The sequence below is a fragment of the Brachyistius frenatus genome, unplaced genomic scaffold, assembly GCF_029030835.1.
Source record: "Brachyistius frenatus isolate BFR_SWC_R1_liver_20210118 unplaced genomic scaffold, ASM2903083v1 Contig_45, whole genome shotgun sequence".
Taxonomy (NCBI): Eukaryota; Metazoa; Chordata; class Actinopteri; family Embiotocidae; genus Brachyistius; species Brachyistius frenatus.
Window position 1 is genome coordinate 2424842 of NW_027210644.1, and position 15930 is coordinate 2440771.

The 15930-nt window shown below is 44.2% G+C and overlaps 1 protein-coding gene across 4 annotated transcripts; it reads left to right on the plus strand.

The window, feature by feature from the left end:
• The first annotated feature begins 264 nt into the window (after positions 1–264).
• Positions 265–15787, plus strand: usp48 (ubiquitin specific peptidase 48). Of its 4 annotated transcripts, XM_069703247.1 has the most exons (28): positions 265–751; positions 905–1042; positions 1690–1810; positions 1998–2139; positions 2543–2670; positions 2995–3119; positions 4187–4295; positions 4742–4875; positions 5065–5150; positions 5364–5543; positions 5871–6008; positions 6215–6364; positions 6567–6767; positions 7669–7780; positions 7899–8041; positions 8653–8727; positions 8871–8995; positions 9312–9434; positions 9538–9599; positions 9854–9964; positions 10493–10623; positions 11368–11474; positions 11573–11680; positions 12157–12375; positions 12478–12603; positions 12756–12804; positions 12924–12950; positions 15128–15787. In XM_069703247.1, the coding sequence occupies exons 2-28, from the start codon at positions 909–911 to the stop codon at positions 15160–15162; spliced, it is 3201 nt and encodes a 1066-aa protein (XP_069559348.1). In that variant the 5' UTR covers positions 265–751; positions 905–908; the 3' UTR covers positions 15163–15787. The 4 variants fall into 4 exon arrangements, with proteins under 4 accessions (XP_069559348.1, XP_069559347.1, XP_069559349.1 ...); XM_069703246.1 differs by having other exon boundaries at positions 265–1042; XM_069703248.1 differs by having other exon boundaries at positions 265–1042; positions 13855–15737.
• Positions 15788–15930: the final 143 nt, after the last annotated feature.

A 15930-nucleotide genomic window follows, 5' to 3' on the forward strand; every position in this document is an offset into this window, starting at 1 on the left:
TGAACAGAACTAAAAAAATAAAAAAAATTAAAAAAAAAACGTTTTAATAACTAAAGTAGTTTAAAAGAAATATTGAACACAACATATTTTATCAGACAGCGAATTTATTTATTTAGTTTTTTACAATAAAACTGGTGTAAACTGGGTCACAGAGACAAGAAGGCCCGTGGTTCTGGTCCAGCTCTCACGTGGGCAGCGGTCACAACAAAGAGACGTCACGTACGTCACGTGTTGACGTACGTGACGTACGTGTTGCTTTTTGAGCGGAGAACTAATTTATTTATATACTGACGCAAGGGCGCTAAATCTAAAATAAACCGTGAATAAAATGTGAAAATACATCAATATTTTGGTGAAGCAGCCGCACGCATGAAAGGTTCGATCATGTTTGAGCTTAAACACAATAAAGTCGTTACGTTAGCGTCAGTTAGCGTTTAACTAGAAAGTAAAAAGAGGAAAGATTTTTTTTTTTTTTTTTTTTTTTTTTTTTACTTGCTAACGCCGCCGGTCGGGGGCTAGCTACAGTTTAGCTAGTTAGCCACCATTTAGCACGAGTCTGGTTCTTTCTTCTGACGTTAACCCGCAAATACCCTCCGTCGCTACTTCATCTCCCCCCGACCTATCCGTCGCCGCGATGCGGGCGCCGCTCCGCTCCCGTTTTCAGTCCCGGCGCGGCAGCGAGAGCCTCCGCGGAGCTAACTTTAGCCGGCTAGGTTAAAGTAGCCCGCCGCCGATTAGCTTAAAAACGCAGGTTTGTTTTCACGGAACTTTAATTTAGCTTCCCGCTAGCCGGCGATGTTAGCATACCTGGACCCGGTCCGGCTGACTTCTGCTCATTCGCTTCGCTTTTGCTTTGCTCCCGAGTCGCGTGTGTCTCTTGACTGTGGTGAACGTTGCGTCGCAGGGTCATGGCGCCGCGCATACAGCTCGAGAAGGCGGCTTGGCGCTGGGTGGACACCGTCAAACCCGAAGACATCGGGCGGGAGCACATCGAGTTAGCGTACCGCGTCAAGCTCCCGGCCTGCAAGAGAGGAGCCTGCAGGTACCGTCGTTCAAAAAAAACAAAGAAACAAAACAAAAAGTGTTCAGCGCTGTTGTGTTTAAAGTATGTAAGTGAACAAAACCAACACCAGTTAGTAGAAGTGCATTGGGGGGGGGGGGGGGTGGGGGGTTTGTTGTTGTTTTTTTTAAAGTTGAGGGTTTTAGAGATGTTAATCCGCCTCACGCAGCGGGGGGGGGGGGGGGGTGGAGGTGGGGGGGGGGGGGTTTGTCTCCTTGCTCCGCGTCGGGCAGCTCTGGAGACGATTAAAGGTCACAGAGATCCTCTCTGAGATCCCGACATGTTTCATTTGTAGCTGGGACATGGGACCAGGGCGGTGTGTGTGTGTGTGTGTGTGTCTGTAGTTTGTATCACAGCCGGCACTGATTCCTGTAGTCACGGGGGGAGGTGGGGGGGGGGGGAATAATAATGTCCCTGAACTTTTATCTCGCTTTGTGGCCCCGAAACAACAAACGAAAGGCTCAGTGCGGGGAAGAAGAGAAAAAAAGAAAAGTGTGTGTGTGTGTGTGTCTTTGCATGCAGAAGAACATCACGAGGCAGTCAACAGATTGTTATTTTTGTTTGAAGAGCAGTGCAGGTGAAGAAGGTCGCGGGAGAGTAACGTGAATGGTCATGACTTGCTTTTCCAGGAGGAACTGCAAAGGGAATCCCAACTGTCTTGTGGGTATTGGTGAACAGGCGTGGCTCGGTGAGATCGATGAAAATGCTTTCCACAATATCGATGACCCAAATTCAGAACGTCGTGACAAGGTAATTTATCAATCGACCCAACACGTGCTGCAAATAACGTATTCACCTTGACTTTTCCCGGTCACCGAAGACCACCTCGGTGGACGTGCGCCGGCTAGAAGCTGTCGTAAGACCGGAGACGGGAGGGATACCTAAAGATCCAGTTCGTCCTAGTATCTCACTCTTGTCTGTCTCTGCCCTCTTCCAGAACACATTTGTTGGCCTGACCAACCTCGGTGCAACGTGTTACGTCAACACATTCCTGCAAGTGTGGTTCCACAACCTGGAGCTGCGTGGAAGTCTCTACGAATGCCACAATTCCAGAGCACAGGAGCACAACACTGAGTCTGGTATGACCGAACACGAAACACAGGGGCGCTTGCTTCTTCGTGTTTGTATATTCACTGGTTTAAGTGCGCATGATTTGATTCAAGTGAAAGGGGCAATAACAACCGTGTTGTTGGAAGTTACAGTAGTGAACTAAACATCAGCACTGCCATGTCGCTAAGTTTGAATACATCTGTTGCTCGGGGCGAATGACGCGTCAGAGCTTTTCTATAATACTCTATCATGATGGATGACACGATGATGACATAACTCGACATAAGTGAAGGCCCACCTTGGTGTTGGCTTGTGTGGTTTAGTGAGGCTGACTTGACACTAAACTTGTACTGTGATTGCTCTGTAGGTTTTTACCTGTTGATTTGATGAATACTTATCATCTTCTCAAATAGACATCTCTGTCTTTTCCAGACTATGAGCCTCAGTCCATCTGTGAGCATTTGCAGTATCTATTTGCACTTCTGCAGAATAGCAACAGAAAGTACATTGACCCCTCAGGACTGGTCAAAGCACTGGGCCTGGACACGGGACAGCAGCAGGTAAATCCAGACACAAACCAGGAGAAATGATCATAACTTGAACTCAGAAGTGCAGAGCTGGTTTCACAGTTTTTGTAGATAACTGTGGCTATTTATTTCACCAGGGCTCAATTCTTTTAGTTTTTCCTCATTGTGACAATTGTGGTCAGAAATTTCCCACTTCTCTGTAGAGCATTGCAAAGGCAACACCCATCAGACGCTACCCTAAAATCTGATTATCCAAGTCCACAGCAGAATTAATAAACAGAGTGCAATGCCAGCTTTTTTTATGAGTGCAGGATTGTTTTACCTGCAGCGCACTAACGCCAGACCTTCTATTTCCAGGATGCCCAGGAGTTTTCAAAGCTTTTCTTGTCTCTATTGGAGGATACGCTTTCCAAGCAGAAGAACCCCAACCTGCAGAATGTCATCCAGCAGCAGTTCTGTGGACAGTTCTCCTACGTTACGATGTAAGGCCGCTCAACACTCAAACCTGACACTAGTTTCTATGACACTAGTTTCGTTAACTTCGAGGTACCCTGAGCTCCAAAAGGATGTTGTTGAGCATTCTGTCACCATCTGTCATGTGACGTTTCACCCAGTGTATGATGTTGTCTGTGATTTTACACAGTGTTAAAATCTGTTGCAGATGTGCAAAATATTTGCTTCATGCCAAAACTGTCTTCTCTGCATTATGTCCCATGACTTGTTGCACAATTCTTTTTTTCTCATGTAAAATTTAGGCCGTTGTCACCTTGACAACGTGACCAAAATGTAAGTCGAACCTCAATTGTGAGTGAGGTGTCAGGCCTCGGCTCTTCACTGTGACAACCTTATAGCTCGGCACGTCTGTATTTCAGATCAAACTTAAACAGTTGTTTGGATAAAGGACATTTACTTTGGAAGGTGTTACAAGTTCCTTTCAGACTGTGTTCAGACCGTGTCATAAACTTGGCTGGGTCATGTCAAGAGAACGCAGGTATGTGGAAGACAGGAACAGGCTTTTCCAGTGGGGAAGTTTTCTTGTTGCTCAGGGAGACGTGCTTTTGTTTTTACTGAAGGACATTTTTTTCCCCAAAATGTCACACTGTCTTGTGCGTCTGGCTTTTATCAGATGTGGTGCCAGTCAAAGGTGAGATTCGGTTTTACGGCCATTTATTTCACATTCCTGAGGGAGATCAAAGGCATCTCGTTGTCATGTTAACGGAGCGAGCTCGATACCAGGCACACTAAAGTTTGGTTTAGTGAATGTAATGTAGTCAAAATTGTGATTGGGACCAGGATCTTCCAGTTGCACACAGCCGTTTTTTTGGGGGGTCTTGGTTACATTTTTTATAAAAGTGGGAATGATGATTAAGTATTAAGTCTGGAATAATCCAATATTTAGGAGCACATTATATTCAATTTAGATCATTTAAATTGACATTGAATATGAAAACTCATTATTATCACAAAAATGACTCCCATCAACAACATCATTTTAGAGCATGCATGGAGCCGATATAAATGCCGTCCCTCTGGTTTGGCCGTCCTCCAGGTGCAATCAGTGCGGACGATCATCTGCACTGCCGTCCAGGTTCTACGAGCTGGAGCTGAACATCCAGGGCCACAAGAACCTTACGGAGTGTGTCACGGAGTTCTTAAAGGTAACTTCTCTTCTCTAACATGATGAATGTTTTTACAGCTACTGCAGTGAATCATACATTTGAATGAGTGTATTGTAATGTTGTGTATCAACAATAGATTACACAACAAAGGAAGAAACTACAGCAACGGGACACACAAAACATCAATCCACACACATTTTGAATGGCTCAAAAGCAAAATCTTTTCAAATATACATGAGGAAATAATTGCCATGAACATGAGGGAAGTTTTTGTTAAAAGAGTTATTGGGATCAGTTTTGTTGTTGTTGTTGTTTTTTTAAATGTGCTAGACAGAACAGTCAGTTCATCAGTCCATATTGACTTTTGAAATTTCACACGCAAGTTTCGCGTGCACCCTGTAGATGAATTACTGCCTTTTATGATGTCTTGACATGCGTGTTTGTGGGCAGTTTTCAGTAACGGTTACTCGCATCTCACCCTGCAGGAGGAGAAGCTGGACGGGGAGAACCGCTACTTCTGCGAGAGCTGTCAGAGTAAACAGAGTGCCACCCGGAGGATCAGACTGCACAGCCTTCCGCCAACCCTCAACCTGCAGCTGATGCGCTTCGTCTTCGATAGGTCAGCCGTCACGCTGTACTGGACTCCCATTGTAAAAGGGCATAGCGATCATAAAATAGGTCGAGTGTCCCAAAACACTTGTGTTAAAACGGTCTCAGAGCAGTTGTATTTGATGAACTGCTGATGTTACCGGTGTCTCTGCTAGTTTGAGAGCGGAGGCTTTACTGAACTGTGCGGTGTCCTCTCCAGACAAACAGGCCACAAGAAGAAGCTCAACACTTTTATCAGCTTTCCAGAGCAGCTGGACATGGGGCCTTTCCTGGAAGGAAAAGAAGGTATGAGCAGTATGTGTTTCGGTGGCACATTCACAGTCTACACATATGCAGACAAACATTTCGCTTGCTAAGTGTGAGGTATTTCGAGGCATTATATGGCTTCCTTGACTGTACTACTTCTTCTCCCCCCCAGCAAAAGTTTTTGTTGATGACTCTTAAGTCTGAAGTAAACATGCTGATGTTTGTGCGTACTTGGACTGACTGTTTCTCCAGACCAGAAGTGTGTTTATGAACTGAATGCGGTGCTGATCCATCGGGGAATCAGTGCCTACTCTGGCCACTACATCGCCCACGTGAAGGACGCTCGTACTGGTGACTGGTACAAATTCAACGATGAAGAAATTGAGAAGATGGAAGGCAAGAAGCTGCAACTTGGTACTGAGGAGGACATTGGTGAGTAGTATTAAACGGACACTGAACTTCAACAGGTACATAACAGAACGAAACACTTCAGTTCAAAGCAACAGTATTGTGTTACTTTCTGTTATTTGTAATGTGCAATAATGTTCTTTACTACTAAAGACATGCTGGAATATCCAACTGCAGTCAAGGAGGTAATTGTTTAAAAAAATGTGTAGTCACCATGATGACAGTGCTTTAATAAAATAAAGGACTGAATTAAAGAGATTTACATTGTACCAACGTGAGGGTCATGTCTATAATTGCATACATATTTCATATTTCTCAAAGTCCTCTTCCTCTGTTCTTCTTGCTCTCAAGCTGAGACAGTGAAATCCCAGACACGAAAGCCAAAGTGCAGTAAAGGCTACCATTGCTCCAGAAATGCCTACATGCTGGTGTACAAGGTCCAGGAAGAGGAGAACTCTGATCCATCCAGGACCAACATTGAAGTGCCAGGTGAGTACAGCACTTGTAATTCATGTCACATATTTGTGTGTCATGTGTCTCTATAAAACGCCGGTAACCAGACAAAAAGCAAATGATCATTTCTGGTCACTGACACCAGTTTGTGTCAAGGAATTACAGCGGGCTTTGTGAAATCGGCTTTTAACAGTGAACTGCAGCACGATGACATGCTGTTTTCTTTCTGTCCTGACTCCCAGCCTTTCTTCAGAGGTTGGTCGACCGAGACAACCACAAATTCGAGGAGTGGTGCAGTGAGATGGCCGACATGAGAAAACAGAGCGTGGATAAGGGCAAGGCCAAACATGAAGAGGTGAAGGAGCTCTACGAGCTTCTGCCTGCAAGAGACGGTTGGTAAAAACATTCCTTAGTCACCCACAGTATATACTGTAGCTTGATATGGTGTAATATAAAGATATTAACACTTAACGCACACACCTAACATTTGTGCTTATGCTGCTACGTGTGGGATAATATACAGTTGTTTTTACAGAGGAAACCTTGTTTTGTCTCTTTTTAGTTGATGTGTTTTTACCTTCTTTCCGTCCACAGGCGAGGAGTACGAGTTTATCCCCCTGGAATGGCTGAAGAAATGGCTTGACGACTCGACTGCCACAAAAGAAATCGACAGCTCCCTCTTCCTGTGTTCTCATGGCAAACTGCATCCAGACAAGGTGGGAGAGTCCAAGAGGGTTTCACTGCAAGCTGCGCAACTCCTTTACGATCGCTACGGCGGAGGGCCAAGGCTGGACGGTTAGTCAAGTAGAAGGCCTGATCTCTTCACAAATCATGAGCTTCTGCAATTCTAACGAAGTTTTAGAATACGTAGCGTCCAGTCGCACATCCGTCACAATGATTCCGAAAATTAAATCCATTTTTATGGGCACGAAGTCACCAGCGTTGGTGCTGAAACGTGAGGAAAACTTTAGTCTTGTGTGCAGTACAAAATATCCTGCTTAAAATATGTAACTGTTTTTTCATGATGGAGGGGCTTTGTCTTATTTTACATCAGATCAGTTTGAGCAGCCTGAGACAGAAGGAAACACGTGTCTTACAACAAAAGTGTACAAATTGGCAACCCTGTGGGTATTTGTGAAGCAAAATCACTGAAGTTAAAGTTCTGGCACAGAATTATTATTATTATTGTATTATTATGTGTATCTTTGCACATTTCTAAATGGGAAATCCCGACGCTGTCTCTGCGTTTACACTGCGGATACCAGCGTAGTCATCAAGGCTTTTACAGACCATCAGGTGGAGCTTCAAGGACCACAGTTTAGGAAACACTTTTTTTTTTTTTTTTTTTTTAATGCGAGTATGCATGAGCTACGTAGTCAGGGGTGGGTTGTGTGTGTGCAGGCTGTTCACTATAACTCAATTTAAAAAAACAAAAAAACGAGTTGAAGGGTTACGCCATTGTTAACACAAAGAGGGAGGAATAGTCCAAGAAGTTGCAGCAAACTGATGCGGTCTGTTGAAAAACAAGTTTGACGATCTTCATCAATCGAGTCCTTAATCTCACTAGTTATTCCCTTGTTTGCAGTCAGATCAGAAGCTTTGCACACAAAGTATATCCAAGTCCGTAGAAATGTTTTTAATCTTCGCTGCTTCTAAAACCATGATGTTTTTCTTTGGACATATGACGTTTGTTCAGGCTCCTCTCTGTGTCGAGAGTGTGTTGGCCAGCGGTGCAGAGTTCTGCGGCTAAAAAACCAGCTCAATGAAGACTACAAGGAAATCTCCAATCTGGTCAAACGCATGCTCAGGTAAATACACCCAAGTTAAGTGTTAGACTGACAGATTGCAGCACTGTTGTGACGTAACTCAAGTTTCTATACTTATTGTGTGTGCGTGTGCGTGTGTGTGTGTGTGTGTGTGTGTCAGCGGTGAGGGGTACTGGGTGGGCAAAGCATCTCTGCGTAGCTGGAGGCAGTTGGCTTTGGAACAGCTGGAGGAGGACGAACATGAAACCAAACACAGTAATGGCCAGACCAATGGACAGGGACCACACAGCGCCAACAGCAAAGGTGGGAATGAACGGGATCACGTTTGTTCTTTCTGTGTGTGTGTGTGTTAATCTGCGGCGACTCTAGTCGATTTTTTTTTTCTTTTTCTTTTCCATAATCTGTCGTGCCAAACTGCTATTAGAAAATGGTGTCAAATTTGCTCGTGTTGACAATGCTAACATAGTGCTGGTCAGCCGGTACAATGTCGACCATGTGCACGTTATTGTCGTGTGTTAGAAAGCGGAGGCTCAGGTGAATGTCGTAGGATCTTTTTTTTGTTTTGTTATTTTTTTTTGTCATCAACCAAAATAAGAGTACAAGTTTAGACGTGATGGTGGAGCTGGATGAAGAGTTACAGTGTCGTCAAAGAGATCACACGAATGCATGTACCAAATTTTACTTGAATCGTTTCAATAATTGTGTCGGTCTTTCACTCAACACTCAAAAGGGGCTGCGAAAAAGAACCTCATGTTTATCATATTATTAAAGGACATTGAGACACCAGCTGATTCCCAGCATGCCACACTGAAGCTGTGCATTTCGGTGTCCTTGAATTTTAGTCTCGCATTCAGCAGTTCCTCTGGATTCAAACATCGAATGACAACATCCTTGGTAATTTGTTTGATTTTCAGAGTTCGGCCCCGAGCTCTCGGAGGGCACTGAGGATGAGATGAAGACTTTCAATGAAGACATTGTCTGCTGTCACGGTATGTCCCACCCGTCAGCATCTGGAATGACATTAAGAAAAACCCTCTTAACAGTGGCCCTAAAAACAAAAAATGTTTGCTGTTATCGTTGCTGTTGTATATGCAGCCATAATATAATTTGTACTGTTATGTTCCTGCTGTAGGAGGTCTGAGCATTCTGGAGACTGAACGGAAGCTGGTATCCTCTGAAGTTTGGACCAAGCTGAGGGAATACTTTCCCAAAGCCCCAGAGTTTACCCAAAACCAAGAGGCCTGTCAGCAGTGCCTGGTGGGTACCTTTCCTTAGTTGGATCTTTCATATTGAACTTTTTTTTTTTTTTTTTTCAGTTGACTGAATGTAGACTCAAAACTTAGCACTTTAGCAACATTAGACCACCTGCTGGATTGAATTGATTGGACACGATTTGGAAAAAGGCACACGCATGTCTAAATAACAATGACGACGTATGTGAGAGCAAAAACCAAACCGCGAGGCTGAAGAAACTGCCCGCGGAGCTCAGAGACAAGAGAGATGTGTCGAGGAACAGAATTGGGAATCGGGTTGCCGGCTCTGCTGACACGGCGTTTTCTCCCTGTGCGTCCAGACGTTAGAGCAGGAGGAGAAGGACAATGAAGCAGTCAGTAAGATGATGGCCCTCGACCAGAAGAACCAGCTGCTCAACCTCTTCAACGAGAAGAACCGGCCAACACTCACCAAGTGGCCTCAGGTAAACGCCAAGCCGAGCGGCTACCGGCCGGCCGGCCTTTCACATCAACAGCGCCGTTTAAAGAGCAAACATTGAGTGTTACCTGTCTGATTTGTCTTCTCAGGGCACAGATGTACTTTACATAGTCCCTTTGTTTTTTGTGGACGAGTGGAGAAAATTCATCAGGTAAGTTAGTCACAGCAGAGAGGTGAAGACATCAGAACACGTCGGCCTTCCACGAAAGGCGTTGATCAAAGTTTGGCATGAATGTCAGGGCTCGATCAGGGGTCCTGATTAAAAACCACTTGGTTTATTTAGTTGACATTTCTAAGTTGTCTGGTCACTGATGATGTCGGATATGCCTGCAGATAAAAATCAATCCTTTTAGATGTTTTTTTTTTTGTTTTTTTTCTTCCGTCTGTGTGTGGATTTATTTTCAGGAGGCCCACAAAATCTTCTCCAGTGTCTAACGTGGGCAACACTTTGCTGCTTTGTCCCCACGGAGGCTTCATGTTCACCTACGACTCCCTGATCAGTGGAGATGCACAACAGTGAGTTCCGCTTGATTAAAGCAAACCAACAAACATTAGATTTACGTCAGCGATACCCATCAAAACGATTTTTTTTTTTTTTCTTCTTTAGATTACTTACGATGTTTTATTGCATCCGTGTGGACTAGCTTGATCCCTGGAATAGTGTGAAACCATAGCCACAAGTGTGCATCAACTGCAGGCGCCTCAACTCGCCACAATAACCTCACAATCGCCCGTTTTATGTTCGTTGGGTACATTTCAGCCAGCAGCTGACTTGTCCAAGAGTTTGACCAGGTTTTAAATAACTATTGCAAACTGAAGCGGAACTCGGACGTTCACAAACATGGGACACACAGACGATTGGACAGATGGACAACCCAAAAGCATAATGCTTCTGTCCACAGCTGTGTGTCTGCATAAGAAGGTGTGCGGCTTTGAATACAACAGGGCAGGTTGCATGAATGAAAGGAATATATGAAGAACCCTGACCTGGAGAACTGTGAGCACTGTGCTGTGCTCTCATGTTGTGCTGTTTTTCTTGCACAGTATAGCTCTGCTCTGGCCCAACGAATGGGAGGTGATCAGCAGACTCTTCATTGTGGACCAGCAGATCTCCATCCACTGCCTCAAACAGACCACACCTAATGGTCCCACCACCCAGTACACCACTCAGCCTGGTAAGAGCGCAAAGTCAGGGGAAAACGGTTAACCTCTCAATTTCATAATGTGTTTGTAATGCCCTTTTTTTTTTTTTTCTTACGAGTGCACTCTCCGTGCCTGTAGTGAAAAATGCGTGAGACTGTACATGAACGTGGACGTAGCTTCCAGGTCTGACAAATGAGGCTGATGCGGAAGTGCCGTAAACTGCAATACCACCGAGTGCCACTAGTGTTGGGTTTTAAAATCTTCTTGCTCCATAGACTCCCATTCAATTTCTCTCCTTAAATACAAAATTCAATAAAAAAAAAAAATTTAAAAAAATTCCACAAGTCATTATGGTGTTTGTTAGCTAAAGACCCTCCTTGTTATTAGTTTTCCAGCAGTCCAGCACAAGATAATCCTGTCAATAATTAGAAAACAGGCCTTAGAAAGCTGTGTTATTGGGGGTGTATCTGTTTGATTGACAGGCCTGTGGTGTTTTACACTGTTGTATTTTTATATTGCCAAAATATAACATGACATCTCAAGGCACTTAACATAGTAAGGACAAGTCCTTAGTATTCCAGGTCCGTAGTGGATTTTGCAGAAGGATTTGTTTGATGACTTTAGATTTGTCTTTTGTGGCTTAAATGTGTTTTTCACATCTACTCTGTAACACCGCAACAGGTCGAAGTTGGGATGGAGTGTTTCTTGGGCCCATTTTGGCTTCTCGCCGTCCCCGATCCTTGTCATATTGATACAGAGTGTGTTTGTATGTTCAGATCTTTGCTGGGATTGCAGAGAGAGCTTCCTTTTCCAGCAGCAGAGGGACCTCAGAGAGTATACCCAAGCAACCATCTACATCCGCAAAGTCATCGAAGACAAAAGGGTACGGGAGAAAACAAGACACCGGAGCTCAACGGTGACAACGCCGCGCGGCCGATTCGCCGTTTAACTTTGTGTTTTCACGCCGCCCTCTCCCGACAGATGATAAAGGAGGCCGCGCCGGAGCTGAACGCCAGCAGCTCCGAGGCGGAGGAGGAGAAGGAAGAGCATCCAAAGGTGGAAGGAGAGCGAGACCCGGACTTCAGTCAGGTAACCGTGAACTTGAGCGCCTCTTTTTTTTTTTTTTAATCAGCCAACTCGAAGCGGACGCTCGGAGCTGCGCAGGCTTTCAGGAACGGCTCCACCACGGGGACTGGCTGGGTATCACATTACCGGTTGCGCTTGCCTTGTGGAAAAAGCATCTCCCAATATTTAGTTGGTCGTGGTGTTTGTTAGACTTCACGAGTAAAACAACACGATTCTTCAGTTTTCATCGGGATCAAAGAAGCTTGTTCAGCTGGCTCGGTGGAGCTCAAGCTACGAGTGTAAATGTTACTAAACACGACGAGCTCTAGGACTTTATTCATTTTGTCAAAGTAGCTCTCCGAGGGGAAAAAAAAAAAAAAAAAGGTCGGGGACCTCCGCTCTGGACAGTCGAGCGCCGTCTTTTGGCGCTTATATAAAAAAATAAAAAAATGAAGACTAAAGCCGTCCTCCCCCGATAATAATCACACCCTTCCTTTCAGTCTCAAGACAGCGCAAAGCGGTTGAAGTTGAGCGACAGCAGTGCGGCGGCGGCGGCGGCGGCGGCGGTGGTGGCGGCTGCGGCGGCGGCGGCCGTTGTTCCTGTGACCAGTATGACCAAACTAGGGGGAATCAGGAGAAGCACCCGGCACAGGAAACAGCGCGGAGAGAAAGCGCTCATCGTTTCAGCTAATCAGACACTAAAAGAGCTGAAAATACAGGTGAGGGTTCGTCTCGCGGGACACAACACTGCCGGTGGGGCCAAGAGTCTGTTTTCACAGCTACTGACCCCCTCCCCCCCTCTCCCGCTTCTGACTCCGTAGATAATGCACGCCTTCTCCGTGGCTCCATTTGACCAGAACCTCTCCATTGATGGCAAAAGTCTGACGGACGACTCGGCCACACTGGGCAGTCTGGGCGTCATCCCCGAGTGCATCATCTTTCTAAAGGTGCGCTTCGCCGCAGTCCTCCGTGGCTAGACCCGTCCACCGGCGTTATTGCGCATTCATAACGAGAATCTTCCTCCACAAATTGGTCTGCGGCGGGAGTGCAGACATTTTCCGTTCCCTCCGAAACGTTCATTTTCTTTGTTTCCTCCCAGGCTGATGAGCCAATAGCAGATTATGCTGCAATGGATGATGTCTATCAGGGTAGGTGGTTTTATCCTCAGCTCTTACTGCAGTTGTTACGCGCCATGATTTATATATTTATTTATTTTTAAATACGAGGTACGTAATGGTAAAACTGCTTTCATGTACTTCCTTCACAGTGAGAATGCCTGAAGAGGGATTCAAGGGTAAGCATGCTTTTACTTCATTTGTGGTGAAAAGGTTTTTTTTTTTTTTTTTTTTACTTCATTCCGTTGGAAGTTAGCATCACTTTATTATCTACGCTTTATGCATTAAAGCTGAGAGGGAGGATCCTGATAACTAGATGGGATGTACTTCATGGGTTCTATCTGAAGAGCAGAAAAAACTTGGTCAGATGTGGGCGGCGTGTTTCAGAGCTGCGGAAGTAGGCCGCACGGGGGCAAACCGACGAGCACCACTGCTAGCATAGGATGGTTATTCATTTTATTGTGTGTTAGAGGATCTGCTGTTTTCAGTTAGATTATTTGTGTGTTCGGAACAGAGAATGTATAAAAAAAAAAATGTTTTAAAAAGTGGACGTCACCTTCCAGGTCTGAGAAATGAGGCCGAGCAGAAGGACCGTAAAGTGCAATACCACCAAAGTGCCACTAGAGGTTGGCTCCAAAAAGCCTTCGGCTCCATGGACTCTCTGTCCACTTCTCTCACGCAATATAAAGACAATACATTTTTTCCAAAAGTTTGTGAGCTAGAGTTCGTCCTTAACAGTACACGGCGGCCCATCTGAAAATAATCCCGTCATTAATTCGAAAATAAGCCTCACAAAGCCGTGATTTTTGGGGGCGGCCTGTTCGACGGACGGGCCTGTGGCGCAGTCAGGTTTTCGCTACGGGACGCAGTATTGTCAGTTTCCAATTAGATAGAAACGTGGTCCAAATACGGGAACCGCTCCGAACCGCTCCCGAGCCAGCCAAGATGGAAACGGCCAAAATTGGAACTTGAGGCCTCCTGACATCAGTTCACAAACCAAACGGGGATCATCGTTGGAGGCTGCTTGGTTGGAAAGTGTCTTTTGTGATCTGATTTAATCGAAGAATTTCTGTCCCTCTCCAGGCACTGGGCTTCTCGGGCACTGAGGAAAGCTTTAGCTATGCTTGAATTGGAAGGATGACGGACGGAAGTTTTAAAAAAAAAAAAAAAGCTTGAATTTGTCAAGTGTCCATATATAAATAAGTGCTTTAATTTTGTTTTGTTTTTGTAACGTATTGAGTAGGCTTTCTTTGATAAACTGTGACTATGTTGCAAAGCCGCTGTTTTTCTCAACATAAGGTTAGCTGGCCTTTGATATTTAAAATTCCTAATCATTCTGGAGGACACTGTGGTAGTGCTTCAGCCTGGCTAATAGAAAGATGTTGGAAGAAGCTCAAATGATCCGTTGGCTTCCGTAACGTTTTACTGGTAGTCAAGAAAATGAACTTTTGTTTTTGACTCTTTTAAATTATGACAAGAAAAATCCAAGACGATGGTCTTCGTTTCCGATATGTGGAAGCTTGTGTTCTCATTGCACAGTTTTCAGGTTTGCCAAAAGAATGCACGAGTAACTGTTAATTATTACAAGTATAACTGCTCTCAAATGTTAGATCATTTATTACCTCTACAGCAAATCTATATCCATATACTCCACGTGGCATTTAGAGATACATAACTACAAGGTATGTATAGATGCTGATTCCTGCAGGCTTCAGCAGTGCAAACCTCATGCGTTGGAAGTGAGAAACAGAATGCAAGCATTGATATGTCCTGTTCTTTTCACTGTTATTTCTTATGGACAATAAAGTTATTTTCAAAGCACCCTGTCCTCCCATGCTTACAGTTGTTTGTGTTTATAAATGTAAATCAAAGGCCTGAGAGTTATTTTTGTCCCGTGAACGCCGGTACCTCATGTAACACTGACCGAACATGATTATTTAGGTGTATTCGGCGCGCCAACAGCTTACGTCATCCGTTGTTTAAACTCATTTTCCATGTATCAAGCTTGTACTCTTAAATACTTTGTGAAGGACTGAAGTTTTTTTTTGGACGGAATAAAACCAAAAACATCATTTTTATTCTCCTCAAACAGGCAGAGGAAGGTTTTTTTTTTTTTTTTTTTTTTCAGTCCAAATTCTTGCGTTTCCATCTGCAGTTGATAAGACGTGTAGATACTGTATGATTGTTTGGATTGTTGTTTACCTTTTATATTTTATCACTGTCTTACCGAGATGAAGGACCGTGGTGTGGCAGCATATATATTTGTACGTATATATACCATACAAAATGTACATCTGTGTAATGTATGTTGATTTTTTTTTTTTTTTTTACATGGTTGCCTGTTTGCTGATGATAGGCGGCTGGTTGGGGTGCGTTTTCGACAGCAGGTAATACCAGACACTCCAGCTTGGATATGGATAATGGTTCACAGACGAGATTACCAGCTGCTACTTCCTTTCCCACTCCCAGACTTAACAAGCGGGCTGCGAAATAAGCACTTAAGAACTGAAGAAAATGACGGAGCTTTTGAGTTGAGGCAAACTGTTAAGTGTGTTTCAGGTGGGACAGCTCCAGGCGCAGCACTCCGGAGAGAGGTTCATCTGTTCAGAGACCTTTGATTATGATTAGATTAACCAACAACGAAGAGTGCTAGTGTGCTGTATAGTTAACTATTCACCTGCTACTGGCACAAAAGCTAACTTTACCTGTCTCAAGGAAATGAATGGCAAGTTAGTAAAAACACAGTCTCTTAAATTGTGACGCCCCTCGACTGTCCTGTGTCTTCTGTGAGTCTCTCAAAGGACAGTGACTGTGTCTAGGTTACAGACAAATGTTTATTTTATTAAAGAATTAAACTTTTTACTTATTTTTTTTCAGAAATATGAATGGTTTGCAGTGAAATGTTTTTTGTCCAAAAAGTTTAAAACCATTGATCCACCTTAATTAATAAACGTGACTGATGTGGAGCTCTGTACGATTCTCTTCAATAAATGAATCCCTTTTCACAGTTTGAAAACCAGTCTGTCCACTACTTTCTGCACCCTTGGCATGCTTGGTAAATAACATTAGAAGGCGCCCTAAAGTTTAAAACACTTGGGTTGGATCCAAGCAAACATTTATCTATAAAACTACTTGAGGAAAGTGTTGTAGCCCTCGAGC